This window comes from Ictidomys tridecemlineatus, chromosome 1 (genome assembly GCF_052094955.1).
Source record: "Ictidomys tridecemlineatus isolate mIctTri1 chromosome 1, mIctTri1.hap1, whole genome shotgun sequence".
Taxonomy (NCBI): domain Eukaryota; kingdom Metazoa; phylum Chordata; class Mammalia; order Rodentia; family Sciuridae; genus Ictidomys; species Ictidomys tridecemlineatus.
Genome location: NC_135477.1, coordinates 223,602,412 through 223,620,928, shown reverse-complemented (window position 1 = coordinate 223,620,928; position 18,517 = coordinate 223,602,412). Strand labels below are relative to the sequence as shown.

General features: G+C 37.0%; 2 protein-coding genes across 2 annotated transcripts in view; both read left to right on the top strand.

Annotated features, from left to right (window-relative positions):
- Positions 1 to 4,293: 4,293 nt before the first annotated feature.
- Positions 4,294 to 18,259, top strand: Pelo (pelota mRNA surveillance and ribosome rescue factor). Its single transcript, XM_013356085.4, has 3 exons — positions 4,294 to 4,434; positions 14,857 to 16,101; positions 16,407 to 18,259. The coding sequence occupies exons 2-3, from the start codon at positions 15,376 to 15,378 to the stop codon at positions 16,836 to 16,838; spliced, it is 1,158 nt and encodes a 385-aa protein (XP_013211539.1). The 5' UTR covers positions 4,294 to 4,434; positions 14,857 to 15,375; the 3' UTR covers positions 16,839 to 18,259.
- Positions 4,294 to 18,517, top strand: part of Itga1 (integrin subunit alpha 1) — a 151,686-nt gene continuing 137,462 nt past the window's right edge. Inside the window, exon 1 of the mRNA XM_005319647.4 lies at positions 4,294 to 4,434. Coding sequence (XP_005319704.1) covers positions 4,374 to 4,434 — 61 coding nt within the window. The 5' untranslated portion in view covers positions 4,294 to 4,373. The remainder of the gene's footprint in view (positions 4,435 to 18,517) is intronic.

Genomic DNA, 18,517 nt, shown 5'->3' with positions numbered 1-18,517 from the left:
TTGAACATTCCTGCCAAGGTACCACCCTGGTATGTCCTCCCTGCTATAACCCTGATGTGTCACTTTGAAGTCTGCCAATAAGTCGGGAAGTTTCCTACCATGTTAAGAAGGGCACCTCATCAGGATTCTGAGCTGAAGTACTTTCCCTCCCTCCTTTTTTTAAAAAAGAACCAGTTGCCCGTCTTTGGACCAGGTTTCTGGCACAGATGTGTTCAGGAAATAGGCTGGGAGGAACACCTATTTTATATTTTAAGTGAAAAAACATGCACATAAGAACATTACGTAATAACAAAAAACAAATGGTTGGCTAGTGGTGAAGTTCAAGCTCCACATCACTGTGATTTTGTTTTGGTCATAGAGGAAGCAATCATGAGTTTCCACGCTGAAACAGCAACAACTAATTCAGACTGTTTAATTTTATAAACTTAAAATGAAACATGCCAATGTTAAAATTGAGGAAAAAACTAATTATGTTCTGTTCTTATTAACAAGTAAAAGAAATTAATGGACAGCAGATTGGCAAAATAAGATCCACTGTCCTACCCATTTTTACCTCTGGATAGCATGGTCTTGAAACCCAATGTAGAGCAGAAACTTAAAAATTATTGAATTAGATTAAGTTGCCCAAATGGGTAAGCCTTATGAATTAGCCCACATCTCTATCTTGGAGTACATTCCCCTGAGCAGAATAAAATCTTAAATAATCTTTATGATATCCTTAAAAAAGGAGAAAGAGAGAAAAGCAGTTCTAGACAACCCCACCTACCTCTAACTCCCCAGAGTGAAGAGGATGAGGAGTGGGTAAAAGCACTCTTTGATGCTACCTTAAACTTTATTTGAAATCTCATATTAAATTTTTAAAAATTTCATTTTGGGATTTTCTTATATATTTTCTAAACACCTTCCATGTGGGAGTACCTTTTTTTTTTTTTTTAATCCTGTCGCTTTAAGACCCATGATCTTATTACCAAAGAATCTAGGCATTCACCAGGGGCAGAGTTTTAAACTATCTTTACTTCTGCTTAAAAAATCCTTTGGATAGCTATCGAATTTAAAAAGCAAATTCTGGTTAACATTATATGGGGTTCTGATGTCTTCATGTATGCTAATATTATAGGCATATTTTTAATATAATTCCATAATCTGAAGTAAATATTCTAAAGCTGAGGATTCCAGAAATAATAATAGGAGTTGATGGAGTTGTTTTAGCTAAACACTAAAATTCCCTTTCTGATGGCCAGCAGGTTGCTTCAGTTCTTAAAGGACCTCTCACATACAGCACCTGCCCTACATTTCCATTGTCCATTTAATACCAATTAAATTGTCCATTTAATACCAGAATCTTCTGGAAAGAATGATTCCTTTCCATTGAGCATTCATTTCAATCAGGTATGGTGCTAAATGCTTATAGCTAGCCTCATTTAATCCTCATGACAATCTTTAGAGAAGGTTACTATTTCCATCCCCATTTTTCATTTGAGAAAACTGAAGCTTAGAGAAACTAAATGACTTCCCATATCACCCAGTTAACACATTGTGGCTCCAGAGCTTCAACTCAAGCAGCGTGACTCCAGAACCTTACTGATTCTAATAATCTATTTGGTATATTAGATGAAATCCAAGAATAATGTTTTTCCTTTCAATATTTTTGGCTAATAATACTAGTTACTCTTATTCATAGACTGGTAATTTCCAAATTCTTAACCACTTATGTCTTCTATCTTTTAGTGTATTATTAATTTTCACTCTTGCTTCCAAACCCTGAAAGAAGTCTGATCAAATCAGGTCTCATTTAAAATAGAAAAGTATTAGTTTAGAGTTTAAAATTTGTCATTTAGTGTACTTATACAATTACTAGTTGGTGACACTATGCAAGATTTTATCTTCTCTTAGTTTTCTTAATGTCTTTGTATCAGAATAAATAAATAGTTTGCTTGACATAGCTTTGTATTTAGAGCTATTGTGGTTCGAAAATGAGTACTTATTCTAAATATAATTACACAGCAATAGCTATTTTTCACTCTGTACATTTGCAATGGTTTTACATGATATCAATCAGCATTGTTGTAAAAATCATAGCACATTTGAAAATAATTTTAATACTATCACTGGTAGTAATAGTTGTGACCTTGAAGTTTTTAAGTCCAAGGGAAATACAAATATTTAAATTGAAAGTATATTCTAACTCCCCACCCAAGGGAAAAGTTCTAATAGATAATAGCCTTGATCATATTATAAGGATATTTTAACCCCATATTATTTCTCTATGATATGTTAAAAAACCACTTTTTGTTTTTTCGCTCATGTAATGCATTACAATTTACTGGAATGCCACATAAGCACATGAATATACATTTGCACACATATATAAACACATTTCTCTCTATATGTATATATACACACAAACACACATAGATATACTTCATTATGTATTTTTGAAACCAAACCATTTCAGGAAATATTGTTGGGAAATTATTTATTATGATGTTTCAATACCCAAGCTATAATTGATACTTATTATTTTGCAAGGCCCCATGGATCATATTGAGAAGCAGAAGATATAACTGAGACTATAAACAGGAAGATGAAATATATACATATTTTTTCTGTGGAAAAATATGAGAACACTGAATTCAGGCCAGGGAATCCCAATAATGCATAATAGGAGTGAACTCTGACCCAATACAATACTATTTTTCTAGAGATTTATTTGTGTAAATTTAAAGCTAGAATTTTTTAAAGTCATTATGAAATCAAAAAATAGGGAGAAATAGGGTTTATAATGTACTTACTAAGTAATGAATTAGTTAAAATACAACAATTAGAAAAGGAATTCCTTGGCTAACAGTCATGGTACTGAGATTTGACAGTCTTCAGACTCTCTGCTCACCCTATTTTTGACCTTCATTAAATTTTGTTAATATTTGTCTTCTTCATCTTCTACTTGCTGCACTCCTCTATTTAACAGTATATCCAATCACCCCTGCAGGCTTACCCACATCCCTACAGGCTTTTGTTACTTGCATTGTGTTCTAGGCAATGAGCCCTCCTTTGGGTGGCACTATTGTCCTGCCTAGACCTACCCTGATAGAGACATTCAAATACTTGAACTGATTCCCTCCAACACCTGTACACACAAGTCCACTCATCCATTCTTTTGTCACCTTTGAATTCTTAAAACCACTAAGGCACACTGCTTTTAAATTTGTTGAAACCAACATGTGAATGTGGCTTTTGACTCGGGGAGGTTATTCAATCCGCCGTGCAAGAGAAGCTTGCAAACTCCTAGGCAAGTCTTTTGGCCCCACTCTCCCAGGAAGACTGACAGGAACACGACTTAAAGCACACTTACTCATTAAAGTTTGTAGCAAGAAAAACAAAACAGTACACTGAGGTTTTTTTTTTATTAGATTCAATTCCCAGTGTACAAACATCCCAATTCAGCTTAAACAAAATAGCCCACACACATTCCATTTCTAAGGAAACTGCTTTCCTCCCTTTCTTTCCCTCCCTCTACCCTCTCGCCCGCATCTTTCTTCCTCCCCACCCCCAACCTCCCAATCTTATTATCTTTCCAAAGAAAATCTTATCTACAACCACCCTTTAACAAGGAGTCATGTAAAGGAAGCAAACTCTCCACAAAGAAAAGCAAAGCCCTCAGTGAAGCATATCGGGTGGTGGGGACTTCAAAGCAAAGTTCAAGCGTCTGCAGGCAAGAAGAGTGGGTATCAGATCTGCTCATTTTCACAGACAGTGAAATGATGATGATCCCTTCTGCGCAATAGGACCCAGGAAAGCAGCCTCCCTTTAAGGCCAGAAGAGCCCGGACACTTTGAAAGTGCCCTTCCTGCCCAGACGCGGGAGAAGTAAAGAGTGTGAAGGCGGAGCCACAGGACTAGCGACACCCTCTAAAGGTCCAGTCCTTGCCCGCCTTCCTACCACCTTAGGGATTTGGCACAGAGAGCGAGATCCCCTTCTCAATGAAAGAGATGTCCCTTTAAGGTTTGCTTCGCAGCTTGTGGACTTTAGCCTAAACACCGACCCGCGAAGCTGGCTTTATTTGTCCATGTCTCGGACAGAGCCTGGGAGGCTGCCAGTGAGATTTCAGAGACCAAGAGCACGAAGGGGCGGGCGATGTGGCAATCCGTCTGGATGGGAAAAACGTGGAGCTGACCTACAGGCATTCGACGAAAACACAGGAAATCATTCCTCTGCCGCGCTTGGACGCTGCGGCCGCCTGGGGCCACCGAGTGAGACCAGAGAAGACCGTCGAAGTGGCCAGAAGAGCGCGGTGCCCGAGTCCAGTCCTGCCAGGTCTTGCCCTCTGAACCAGCTCATCCCGGAGCACTGCGAGCACTGTAGCCACTCCAGCCATGGCCCTCCTGCGCCATGACAGCCGAGGGGTCGCTGTCGCCTGCTGCTGGTTCCTCACCGGTGAGCAACTCTGCTTTCCTTTGAGCATCTCCTGCGCGCGGGTCCTGGGGCTTGGAGCCAGGAGGGAGGTCCACAGGGCTGTGGGCCAGAGAGCAGGAGGGAGCGCCTGTCTACTTTCAGGCACTCCAGGTAACCTGGCCAGGTTAGCGTATAGGAGTTTCTGCATTTTGGTTCAGATAAAAATTAGTACGGGTGTAACTTCAGGCCCTTTCAGCTCCCTGACTAATGGTAAGGCAGTGCTTTAAACTTTAAGTAGAATTGCCTTTTCAAATTAAAGTTGTTTTACAATCTTCATTGTATTTTAGGATTTTGTTGAATGGTTTTGGGGGGATGACTAGAAGGTGCCTGATTTTTATGCAAAATTCCTATCTTCAGGTTGTTCAGCAATGAACAGTGTTGCATTTTCTTGCTGTGTAGTATTTAGGATTTTTCTGCTACAAAACAAAAAAACAAGAGAGTATTCAAGGCAAAACTGTTTCCTGTCCCTAAATGAAGTTTTCATGTCAGCACCAGAGAGGAGGAACATTTTGAAACTGAGGAGTAATGAACATTTATTTTGTAAATATCACAGCACAAGCTATTTTTAAGATGCAAAATATAGTATTATTACATAATATGAATTTTAAGGAGGGGATTTAAAATAACACTAGAATGCAAAGTTATATCCAATTTAGGTTGATCACAGCATTTTCTAAGGAATTTCAAATGATTAAACCATGGTCAAGACTTTTAAACCAGTTTCTGGTTGAGGAGGGAAAGTTGAAATGGTGTCAGGAGGAAAGCAGATAGGTGGAAGTGTATTGGTATAAGCTTTAAGGAAGAAAAATCACCAAATAATGGCTTAATGAATGGTTGGCTTTAGCATATCACTGGCATTCACTGGTTCTGTGTTTTTGTAGCTGGCATACTGGTTAGCACTGGTAATTTAGCACTTAACATTAAAAAGAGGGACAAGTTAGACAGTTAAGCCCTGTCTCAGATGGCCAGGCATTGCAAATGTTTTGTGAAGATCATTTAGAAATGTATTATTAGCAAGCAGAACTTTTTCTATAGTGAGGTGGTATAGAGAGTTAATACTGAGTTACTGGCTTTTCATCCAAATATTCTCCACTAATCAGGAAATGCTCCTAATCCAAACAGTGGTAGCTTCTGAACAGCATTACAGCTGGGAAGGGAGTTGATTTACCAGCTATCGCCACTACCCTCTACACATATTTGACATACGATTCTTCTTCATCCCCATTTTTGAAGATTGTTTCCATTTTGTTGTTGTTGTTGTTGTTGAAAACCTGAAGCTTACTATTCAAGTTGTTTTTCACTTTACCAAATAAGTAATTACTAGTACAGAAAGGATCCAATCAAGTTTGCATCTCCTCTAAAAAGAAAGAATGAAACTTTTAAAAAGGGGGAAAGGTTAATGATTTACAGTGTCATATATATGGTGGTATGTCTTGATGAATCCTTGGAAGGGACTTAACAGAAATAATGCAAGATATTTCTGAATTATAATAATTAGCTCTTCTGTGTATAAATATTTAAATTAGAATTTCAATAGCAATTGATTCAGCAGACACTTCATATATACTGTGTTTACGACCATTTCACAACATTAAGGATCAGAGGTTTGAAATTTTCCTTTCTTTTGCTGGCCTCTCCACTAGTCATCATATTCTAATAACAGCTCTTCCTTATCAATTGTTCATACTTGGAAACTTCCCATCAATTCAGAGTATACACTTAATCTGTAGTTGTACTGCCACAACCACCCATGTACACTACTGTAAAGCTTATCTTTCTTGTTTGCTTTTTGAAACCAAACTCTAATCCACCCTCCTAACATATTGTTTTCTTTATATCTGAGTTTTTAGTCAGAAATCTATGGTGGTTCCTGGTTACCATAGATAAAAATCCAAAATTCTCAACTGCCGAAATCCAGCATCCTATCTCCTACTGCCCACATATCAGTTTCCTCTTGGTATTGTAACAAGGTGTCAGATTTTCCAATCTAAAACACTTACTATAATTCTATAGGTCTTAAGTCTTGCTGGGTTAAAATCAATAAGTTACCAGGGTACTGCTTCTAGAGGTTCTAGGAGAAGCTAGAGGAGAATCAGTTTCCTTGCTTCTTTCAGATTCTAGAGTCCACCTGCTTCCCTTGACTCTTGGTCCCTTTGTTGTTCTTCAAAGCCAATAAGGTAACATCTCCAAACCTTTCCCTCTGTTTTATTGTCACTTTTCTTTCTCTGATGATGACACTATTGCCTCCCTAGAGATCCCTGTATGCACACTGAGCATACCAGAATAATCCCCCATCTCAAAATCCTTAATTTAATCACATCTTCCAAAGCCCTTTTGCCATTCACAAGTTTCTAGAATTAGGGCACAGTCATTTCTAGAAGACCAGTATTATTCCACCTACCATGACTCTTAAGTGCCCATCATATCTAGTCACAATTCCTTACTTTCTCCATAATCCTCCTGTTTATTTGCCACTATAGATATGCTCTCCTAGTTTTAAGCATGTAATAAAGAACTCCACCCTTCCTTCCCACTAGTCCCTGCCATCTAAACAAACTCCAGAGTTCAAAGCTGAGCTCACATCACAAGTACAAATTGCCACCATCCCAATAAACTTCCCAGTGCATTTAGAATTTCTTGAATTAGCTTCTTTCAATATTTAATTATTTGTCAAGTTCAAAATTCTCACTTATGCCCAATATAGTCTTTATTGTTATTTTATACAGTCAAAGTCTCAGCATCAACTAATAGCACATACAGAGAATTTAACTGAAGAAATTTTCATAGAGACAGTTTAGAGAGACTGTAAAGGAACAACAACCAAAAAATGATGATGGAACAACAGTGTGGAGAAAGCACGTAAAGGAACAGTGGGAAGAAAAACCATGACTATTCCTAGACCCAAGGAGCTTGACTCTGAACTCTTAGCTATAGGAGGGTCACTGGACCAAAACAATGGCTACAGGTAGAAGAGTGCAGCTAATGCCAAAATTGAAGCCCAGCAAGAAAGTAGATAGGGGAAATAAATACTTCCCTTCCCCACTACCCTGTAACATCTTGCCCAGTCCTTCAACTGGCCATATCCAAGTGGTTGGATTCAGCTTTTCAGAGGACAAGATCAAGACAGAAATATAACAGAGAGTACCTAGTACAGTTTAATGCTAAGCTGTATATGTGCAAGGCCCAGTGCCTACAACTTCACTTGTATTATTTCATTTTAATCTAAAAAAAAAAGTGCAAAGATTTGGGACTATTATCCTTATTGGAGAGATGAGGGTATCAAAGTACTGAGATTAATTTTATTGGTCCAAAGTTGAGCAAAAGTAAATGACAAATTTAACTCAATTCAGATCCCTGACTGCAAATTCATTCTTGGAAATATGCTATACAGCCTGCCTAATGTAAGTCTATTCCCCTCTTGATTATCCTCTGTGAAATCCAAATATAATCATCTAAAAAAACTTTAATAAGGTTCTAGTTAATAATAATCCAAGTGTTATTTTCATGATTTTTTGGTGTACAGTGAAATTAGATGATGATCCACCCTACACTAAGTATAACACAAATAAGAATGTTTATTAACATAAACAGAATCACCCTAAGTGAGTTATGTATCTCTGCACTCTATAAACATTTAGGGTCTTTTTCTGAGACCTTTTGCACAGGCAGGATTCCATGTTTGAAATGAATTCCAGTGGGCTGAATATGGAGAGGAAATCTCTTACCCAAACCAAAGAAATTATCTCCAGGGTCAGACAATGTGATGTTAGGAATTAGGAGTCACCAAAGATGCTGAAAACTTCCTTGGTCATTATGTCTGTAAAGGCAGCAATGAATTCGCAGGATTTTTGTTTGTTGTTTAGTAAATAAGCAATGAGAGTAATAAATCTATCTGTTACACTAGTTTACCTGTGTTTCTTCTGTGTTTCATGATTCAAGATTCTAATGCATGATCTGTGGGGACACAGTTCCAGATCAAAGTTGACTTTTGGCCGGGAGTTGGGGGGTTACTGGGACCTGAACCCAGGAACCCTGTAACAAACACTGAGCTACATATCCAGTCCTTTATTTTTTAATTTTTTTGAGAGAGTCTTGCTACGTTGCTGCAAACTTGAATTCATCCTGCCTCACCCTCCCAAACTGCTGGAATTACAGGCATATGCCATCTTGCCCAACTTGATCCTACTTCTTTAGACAGATGATCCTCTGCCTTTGTTCCTCCACATCTTGATAAATTTTTATGTCCCTTAAAATAACTGCATTAGAATAAAATAGCTCATGTTAAAAGCAGAAAATTATGAGAGACCAAATACCATTATTACCTGTACTGTTATTTTGTTGTTTAAAACACAAAATGGTGTACTTGAATTTGCATTAAGCTAATTGTATTACTCTCCAAGCAAGTACAGTAAAGTATCAAGAGTTGAAAATTAGATGAATATATTCCTTTTCTCAAGATTTTTAAACTTCTATCAGCTCCTTTGTTATCTATCTCCCTGAAATTTCCTCCAAGCCATTGCATAAGTAGTTATTCCAACTGTTGCTGATCCTTAATTCTCAACATAAATGTCATTCCTAAGAAACTTCCTGGAGTATAATGAAACCCTTTCCCCAGGGACAGGTGTGCCCATACTTCCTTTGCTTTTATAATATACCACAATATTTAAATATCTAATTGTCAGTTTTCCAAGCCTGCTTTATGCTCTGTTGAGAGCAGGGTCTTTGCTTATTACCCTTAGAATCTAAGAATCACAAGTACCTTTTATTGAATGAATTATGAAATAACAGACAAACTTATGAAGTACTTAAGGAATTAGATTGCCCCCTTTAATTATATCCTCACCCATGTTTATATTTACTTGAATTGGAAATACCATCAATTGAAAAATGCACCAATATTTTATGCACCACTAAGACAAGCACTATCAATCCAATATATAATTAATAGATTGCTAGATGTATCCTAGTTTCAGAGATATTGAAATGTGGGGAAAATACACATCTGAAAATTACAATCCATAATATAAAGTATATCTACATGGAAATTTCTCCTTACACTTGAAAACTACACCTTAAGATTTCAAAGAGGCTAATATATGACACCCTTTCTGTGAACACTGTTCCTGTCCTCTTAGTTCTCTTCAAGGGTCAAGTTTGTATCTGACTCAGGGAATAATTTCTCCTCTGCTACCAGCAGCTTCACAAGTTCCCATAAACAAAGCTTCCTCTGAATATCTACCTTTAGAAGGGAGCTTTAGGAGAAAGATGACAATAAGAAGTAAAGAATGTTCCAGCTGTACAGAATCAATGACTCTAGCTTTAGAAAACTCTTTATCTTTTGTCATGGTGCTTCACTAGGGTTTGCATTGTGTAAGGGCCTAATTTTAATCTAATCTTTTCTGACTTAAAAGGGTAATTAAAAAGTTAACCAAATTTTAAAGGGAAATTCAAATGCACACAATGATTGGTGTTAAGAATTCACTGTAAGTCCCAAAACTATAATACTGTTTTACCCGAACAGCAGATCTCTGTAAATAAACAAGAGAAAAATCTGAAATAACAAAAAATCATTGTAATTAAAATATCAACAAGAGTGAAGACATGCTTTTGCATATGAAATGTATGAGTTGCTTAAATGAATGCAAATTTTAAAATCACATTAGAATATCAAATGGTTATAGTAGCTTACATATTTTATTATAAATCATGTACTGTTACTACAGGTTAAATGTACTTTCAAAATTTCATTAACTAGGCTTTTAATTTGCCGTATACTAAAGTCTGACAATATGTGGATATTAATCAGTCTTTAAAAGTGTTTGTATTATGTTTTATTTTAATAGTTTTTGCAAAATGATAGTATAATGCATAGGAATACATATAAATAGACACACACACTTTTTCATAGTATTTTATTTGATAGTTTTGTATTGTTTTGTCACAATTGCAAGTAAGCATTTTCAATCATAGAAAATTTAGATAGTAAATGAATACAAGTTCCTTTAAAAAAAAAAGGGAATAGTAAATAAGTACAAGTTCCTTAAAAAAAAAAAAAAAAAGGGAAACTTTCCCTTTTCCCTCTTCCCTTTTGCCTAAATTAGTTGAATAATCCTCACGTACACCTTTCTAGTTTTGCTTGATTCCTCAAAGTCACATGGGAGACTTTGTAACATCTGAGGTTTGTACATTTTCTCCAAAGAAACAATTCCATTTAACATTAGATATTCATAATCTGAGTTTTGACTACTTATAAATTCTGTAAAGATAACTTTCCAAATCATGTATATCAAAACTAATTACCATTACAAATTATTTTAAAATATATCAAGACTTTTTCCTTATTAAGATGCATATAAATCACCATTTTCTTATGCAAGCATAGATATCTCAAAAACTAAGTTTATAGAAACTTACCTTATGCTTAATCTTCTTTTAAAATTCTTAGTAACATTATAAAACAGAATATACTTTCTTAATTTTAAGATCAAGTGATAGACAATTTAAAAGTTCTGAATTGAAGGAAAACTAGTAACCACTCATTCTTTCATATAATGTATACGATTATCATTGTGTTAGGTTCTAGGAACACAAAGACAAATAAAAGGAAGTTTCTGCCCTTAAGAGACTCAGTCTGGAAGAAGCAATATGGGAGGGGCTCCCAAGGTGCTTTATGAAGAAGAATGAAGAGTTCAGGTTTGTGTTGCAGGAAAGTAAGCCTGGCCAAAAACAAACAAACAAAAACAAACAAACAAACAAACAAAAAAGAACAAAAGCAAACAAGATGGAGACAAAAAAAAATTTATACAGTACCTACTATGACATTGTGCTGAGCACAAGGTGTTCAAACAAGATTTCAGTTCTCCAGGAGCCCATAATTCCTGCCATTCTCATAAAAAAACATTTCTGACATATTATTATAACAGGAAGGACTTTATTCCAATTCACTAATTAGGTGCATGAACAATTTCACACAGAAGGGTGAACCTAAGGTTTAGAAAGGAGGTGCTAAAATAAAGAAATGCACACAAAAGATTATCCATTAGGAAATTACCAAATCACTTATGCTTCCAAGGCTGAATAATTATGATCATGTTAAAGTGAATCCTCACCCCTGGCTTGTCAGATTTCTAACTTTAATCTAGGTATTCTTAAGAGATTTATCATAGTACCTTACCTGTTTATAGAGCTCTTCAATTTACAAAGTATTGAAATATCATTAAAACCACATACTAATCGTCAAATGGGAGAAGCAGAACAAATTACCTCATTTACAATACAAAGAAAAGTTTGGGTTTATGGAGGTTATGAAATTTAACTCAGGTCTGCAGATTGTTGGTATACATAGTTTAACTTGAATCAGTCTTTTATCACTAAAATGGACCTTATAAAGATTCAAAGTTAAGATAGCATGAAAATTGAAAAAAACATGTTAGGTGAGATTATAGGTAGTATTTAATTTTTTTACATGTTGCAGCATAATTTTACAGTTACAATGATTTTAATTATTGAATCCAATTCCCTCAATTCCCAAGTAAAGGAAATTGAGTTTTAGAGGCTGAGTACTGCCAAAAGTTACAATAAAAACAACTGAAGGGTAAGAACCACAATTATCTTGACTTCTACCCCACTTCTCCTCCAGTGTCTCAAAAACAAAAACAAAACAAACTTTTGGAGATACCCACTCTGACTTTTTTTGTCTTCTGGAATGATTAATATAAACAAGTCATTATAGGAAAAACAGATATAATTAAAGTTACTGATATAAAGGTTTTATTCTCAAAAAGGCAATAAAACTATAATTTTAAGCAACAGAGCTTGTCTTTTTATCATAATTTTGCTTATTTTGTAAAAAAAAAATGAAAATAAATGAATTTTTAACCATAGGAGTCTTAAAATTACCATTATTAAGTGAACTAAAGTAGATAACAATATGAGTGCCTTAAAAGGTGTTTGAAAATAATGTTAATATAGTTGCTACACTTTACATTCTATCCACCTAGCTTATTATGCAGGTATGAGTACCTACTACATGCAGAGAACTTTTCAGGGAATAGTGGAGTAATACAATGATGAAACCATCCAGAACCCAAGAAGAAAGACAAGATATGCATTCAAATTGCTATGATGCACAGTTTCAAGTTGATTTTAACTGACCTTATAGATACATAGGATTTATGGAAACAGGAAAGAAAAGAAGTCCTATTTATGCAGAACAGATGACTGAGATAGCAAAGTACAAAGTTCCTAGGATGTATAGGGAACAAAGTTACTGTCAAGGTGTGCTCTTAAGAGCCCCCTAAGGGTATAAATGGGAAATAAAGCTTTTTGAGGCCAGAGTATTGATGCTTGAAACTTCAAGAATTTGGGATTTAATTAGGAACTAGAATCCAAAATATCTCAAAATAAAAGTGTAACAATGACCAGTCTAGTTATATTAAGCCATACACAAAACTTTAGAGAGAACATCTGTTCATTCAACAATAAGCTCAAGTTACTTAAAAAAAAGAAAAAGTTCTAAGCTGTTGCAGATATCCCAGATCAAATAGCAATTCCATGAAAAATGCTGTGTATGCAATCACTGTGTTTGATATTTAAAAAGATAGTACAAAATCTTATATCTTTAAAAAAAAGCCATGAAATTAAGATTTCATGTGTTTTATATAGGTTTTAAATGCAGAAAGTTGTACACTTTTATAGAATATAAAATATAATATCCTATAAAATACAATATATTTGTTAAAGATTATCATGATGATGTAAACTAGGCAAAGGAAAACCATGTGGAAAAGAAAAATATGATTTTAAGAAGTAATAAAATCAGAGGAAGATCTAGAGCCTTTTAAACTTTCTAGGTAGACTCCCACACTATGGGCCTTTATATAGAGAGTCCAACAGGCCAGAATTTGAATACTAGTTATGTGATCTTTAACACATGTCTCAACGTCCCCATAATTTATTTTCTTCTATAAATTTTAAAGGACAAATATTTACCTTACAGGCAAGGCTTAGAAAGAGCATAGGAAAGCACTTGGTGAATATTCAGTGACAGCTCTTCAATAAAAACCTATTCTGTACCTACCATTGTGATTCTGTGGTTTTTAATCCTTGGCAAATTAAGGTGCTAGATGAAGTGTACGCCCATTGGTGATCAAGGAGCATTTCAAAGCCCACAGCTCAAATTTATCCTCCCCACATAAACATATTCCCATAAGCACACACGTATACTTTCACTTTAAGGAGTTAAGAATTCTAAGTTAATGAGATCCTTTTAAATGGTAAAATGTCCTTTGGAAAGGCAATCCACCTTCATGCTTTGGTGTGACCAGTTCCTTATTTAGTGAAAAATTACTGGGTTCTCTTGGAACTGGAAGAAGAAGGCAACGTGCGTTAGGAACTTTAGAATGATAGGAAGAAAGATAGGGTGAAGGGAAAATACAGTTGGGAAGAAACCACCAAACAAATAATGGTTCTACCTTGTATGAGAGTCTTGGTAAGGGACCCTTTTCTCCCCTGAATGTCTCTGAGGAAGATAAATGACACTTGAGTTAAAATTATCAAGGTTTGTACCAAAACCAGATTCTTCCTTTTTATCTCTGTCTCACCAACAGTGAGCTCCACCTTAAAATACATAACACAAAAGGAAAGATCCTGAGAAAATGTGTGGTGCACTTTTCTGCTCTCCATCTTAATTCTCAAGAAAACTGTGGTGAATTTTTTCCTACTTGTTGGTCTTCTTCAGAGTTAATCCCGCTCCCATTCTCCAACTTTAATAAAAGTGGCAGTCTTAATGATTTTCTTAACATCGATTCTGTAGCTATTCATTCTGTGTCAGTCATAAGCAGTAGATCAGTTTATCTCCAAACCCCATATCCTCTGCCTTTAGCCTAGCTTTGGTAGTGAAGCTGGCGTGCTGAACTACTGCTACCAACCCCCACCCTAATCATTTCAGACTGCTGACTGCCAACTTTGGATTCTGGGATTCCCAGGACGTCAGGTCAAGCCACTGAGAAGTCCACCCAGGGGTAAATTCCACACATAGTTCCTTCTCGCTCTCTCTGGGATCAGTGCTTTAACATCTGGGTTAATTAGATCATGCAGACTCGGGTAACTAAGCGCAGAAAACAGCTGGGCACGTTGCTCAAAACCCAGACGCAAGCGTTTAGAAATCGCTTCTGGAAATACCGGCTCTAATAGGCGTGTCACGTCTGAATGCGGACAAGGATTGAGCGAAAACAAGCATAATTTGGAACTTTGGGGGCCAAGTCCGCAACTTTTGAGACCTCTTTTTACTGTCAGATCTAAGTTTTGAAACTGGATGTACGCCAAGTGAGGACCGCTGAGCGTCACAAACGCGCCCAGCTAAAAATATATATTTGCACTCACGTATTCAATTCTTCACAACAGGAATGAAAGGGAAAACTTAGCATGTCCAAGTTCAGCGTTAAAACAAAAGTACCGCCACCCAAGATTCCGTGCCCCTTCTGAAGAAAGTTAATGCCAAGGAGCACCAACCGCTCAGTACGCCTGCGCAGGCCAACCGCGGCCCCGCCTCTCCGTTGAGGACGTAAAACGTGCGCCGGGCGGTGGGAGGCGGGACGCGGGCTGCGCATGCGCCCTCGTTGCGTCAGCCACTTGCTGGGAGCTGACGGCTGCAGCCTCGAGAGGTTCGTGTTCACTGCTGTGTCTCCTGGGCGCGTTCGTCGGGCCGCGCGGGGAGACTAAAACCGGAAGGGCTAGAGTAAGTGCCCCCTCGGCTGCATGAGTCAGAGCTACAGTATTTCCTTCCCTCCGGGCAAGTGACCATAGAACTGGACCCCGCCCCCTTTCCGGCCTAGACTCTCTTCCCCCCTATCCCTTGCCCCTTTCCCTTTGGGGACCCCCCCCCCCCAGTTCTTGTTCTGTTACTGAGCCTCAACTAAGGTCATGAAGCTGGTGAGGAAGGACATTGAGAAGGACAATGCGGGTCAGGTGACCCTGGTCCCCGAGGAGCCTGAGGACATGTGGCACACTTACAATCTAGTGCAGGTGGGCGACAGCCTTCGCGCCTCCACCATCCGTAAGGTACAGACCGAGTCCTCCACAGGCAGCGTAGGAAGCAACCGGGTCCGTACAACTCTCACTCTCTGCGTGGAGGCCATTGACTTTGACTCTCAAGCTTGCCAGCTGCGGGTCAAAGGGACCAATATCCAAGAGAATGAGTATGTCAAGATGGGGGCTTACCACACCATCGAGCTGGAGCCCAACCGCCAGTTCACCCTGGCCAAGAAACAGTGGGATAGTGTGGTTCTGGAGCGCATTGAACAGGCCTGTGACCCGGCCTGGAGTGCTGATGTGGCAGCGGTGGTCATGCAGGAAGGTCTCGCCCATATCTGCTTAGTCACTCCCAGCATGACCCTCACTCGGGCCAAGGTGGAGGTAAACATCCCTAGGAAAAGGAAAGGCAACTGCTCCCAGCATGACCGGGCCTTGGAGCGGTTCTATGAACAGGTGGTTCAGGCCATCCAGCGCCACATAAACTTCGATGTTGTAAAGTGTGTCCTGGTGGCCAGCCCAGGATTTGTGCGGGAACAGTTCTGCGACTACATGTTTCAGCAAGCAGTGAAGACTGACAACAAAGTTCTCCTAGAAAACCGGTCCAAATTCCTTCAGGTAAAGTGTTTTTACTCAGAGATAGTTAAGAATGGGCAGAGGGATTGGTATAAACTGCTCCTAAAGTTTTAGAACTGGGAAAAGTGAAAGAGGAGAAACTCAACTTAGCTGGGATTGTAAATGAAGTAATGAAAAGAGAACTGCTCAATATCTAGCATATTTAAATAATAAACTTTGCTGAAGTACACACACACACACACACATACACATATGTATCCTTGTTAATTCTTTAGACTTTAGGTAAACATGGACTGCTTAGTGGATGCTTTCAGAGATTCTTTTGTCTTTTATAATTGTGATTCTAGGTACATGCCTCCTCTGGACACAAGTACTCCCTGAAAGAGGCCCTTTGTGACCCTACTGTAGCTAGCCGCCTTTCAGACACTAAAGCTGCTGGGGAAGTAAAAGCCTTGGATGACTTCTATAAAATGTTACAACATGAACCTGACCGAGCCTTCTATGGACTCAAGCAGGTGGAGAAGGCCAACGAAGCCATGGCTGTTGACACATTGCTCATCAGCGATGAGCTCTTCAGACACCAGGATGTAGCTACACGTAGCCGGTATGTAAGGCTGGTGGACAGTGTAAAAGAAAATGCAGGCACTGTTAGGATATTTTCTAGTCTTCATGTATCTGGGGAACAGCTCAGCCAATTGACTGGAGTAGCTGCCATTCTTCGCTTTCCTGTTCCTGAACTTTCTGACCAAGAGGATGATTCCAGTTCTGAAGAAGATTAATGATTGAAATTTATAGTTGAGACAACCTTTTGTCTCAGTTCATTAATATATATATTTTTTTCAGCATCCTTTGAGAGAAAGCTGCAAGATGGGCACTTTTGGATTCATACTGGAATTTCTCATGTATTTGATCACACTAGGTATTTTATAGTTCTCAGAACATGTATTCAAACTAAACAATAAACTTAAATAAAAAAATTCCATGTTTTATATTTATTAATTAGGATAATTTTACTTGTACTTGGAAAAAATTTTTTATATCTAATAGGAATACTTATTTTGGGCATAGATCATAAAATATCATATTGCATACTTTGAGTTAGTTTTCCTTATGAAAAAAAGCTATATTCTCTCATTATCCTGAGTTTTTATTATTCATTTTAATTTTGCCTGGTATTTTTGCATTGCATTTAATGATTCCTTTTTTTACCCACCTCCCGTACATACTCCATTTTTTTAGACTTACATGCATTTCCTCTTTTAATTGATAACCAATTAGTAAACTTTGAAGACAAGTTTAACATGCTATCTTTCTTCAGAGATTTGTTAAATTAATCATGTTAGAAAAAACTCTTGTGCTTTTTCATTGTTAGACTAAATCATACTTGCTTTAGAGGAATACTTAATCAGTCATTTTCAGATCATGGAGTTAATAGTTAATCTCTTTGGAGACTCTATTTTTTTAAATAAGATTAAGATAAGTGCCTTGGTTGCTAAATAGTGACAAACCTGAAAGTAGTCTCCAATTTAGATTTCAGGTGTTCACATTGAAACACTGCCACACTACTTTTTATTTGTTTATTTACTTTTTTTGGCTTATCAAAGTTACACTTAATTCTGTCTTTAATTTGTGGAATTAGTCTGTTTTCATAATCTTACTGGACTATTTTGGGTCTTAAAAAGCATATTCAGAAAGTTTGATTAAGTCATATCATTAGTGCGTGGTGGTTATACTCCAGTATTCCTTACTGTAATTAGGGGATTAGGGGATTTCTGCAAGTACTTCAGAAGTTAAGATATCCTTTTTATTAAGTGGTTTGCTGCTGCTGTTGTTGCTATTTTGTTTTCAGTGCTAGGAATCAATCCCAGGTATACTCTATTCTACTAAGCTACATCCTAATTTTTATTTTGAGACAAAGTCTCACTAATTTTGTCCAGAGTGGACTTTTAACTTGTGATTTTCCTACCTGAGCTTCCCAAGTAGATGGGAATACAGGTGTGCCACTGCACCTAGCATTTATTAAGTATTATTAATATGCATTTCTAAGAGTTATAGAGGGAGCTTTAGAAATAGAATTACATCTTGATCTTTATAAACCTCAACTTAGAAAAATAATTAGGAAAGGTCTTACAGTGATTTGTAACTCTTGAATCAATGATTCTTACCTCAAGAAGTGATACTAAGTAAACTTTTGCTTGTCTTTTCTGTGTCTGTGGTCCTTTCTCATCACATAACAGTTTTGGAGATTATTTTTGATAAAACTTCCTAACTGGTGTGAACCTTTTCATGTAATGTTTGTTGGGAACTGACATTTCCATATATTTTAAAATCAGATGTTTGTATTTATATATATCTACCTCCTAATCTAAAAAGAATTCATTGCCAATATTTCATTATAATTCTATAAATATTTAGTTTTAATGTATAAAGATGTTTTGTTAAATAAGGAATATAGAAA

What these genes read in the sequence shown, in the direction of transcription:
- Pelo (XM_013356085.4), top strand. Translation starts at nt 15,376, where the DNA reads ATGAAGCTGGTGAGGAAGGACATTGAGAAGGACAATGCGGGTCAGGTG. An exon ending in ACCGGTCCAAATTCCTTCAG is followed by an intron (nt 16,102 to 16,406) that starts GTAAAGTGTTTT and finishes TTGTGATTCTAG; the next exon opens with GTACATGCCTCCTCTGGACA.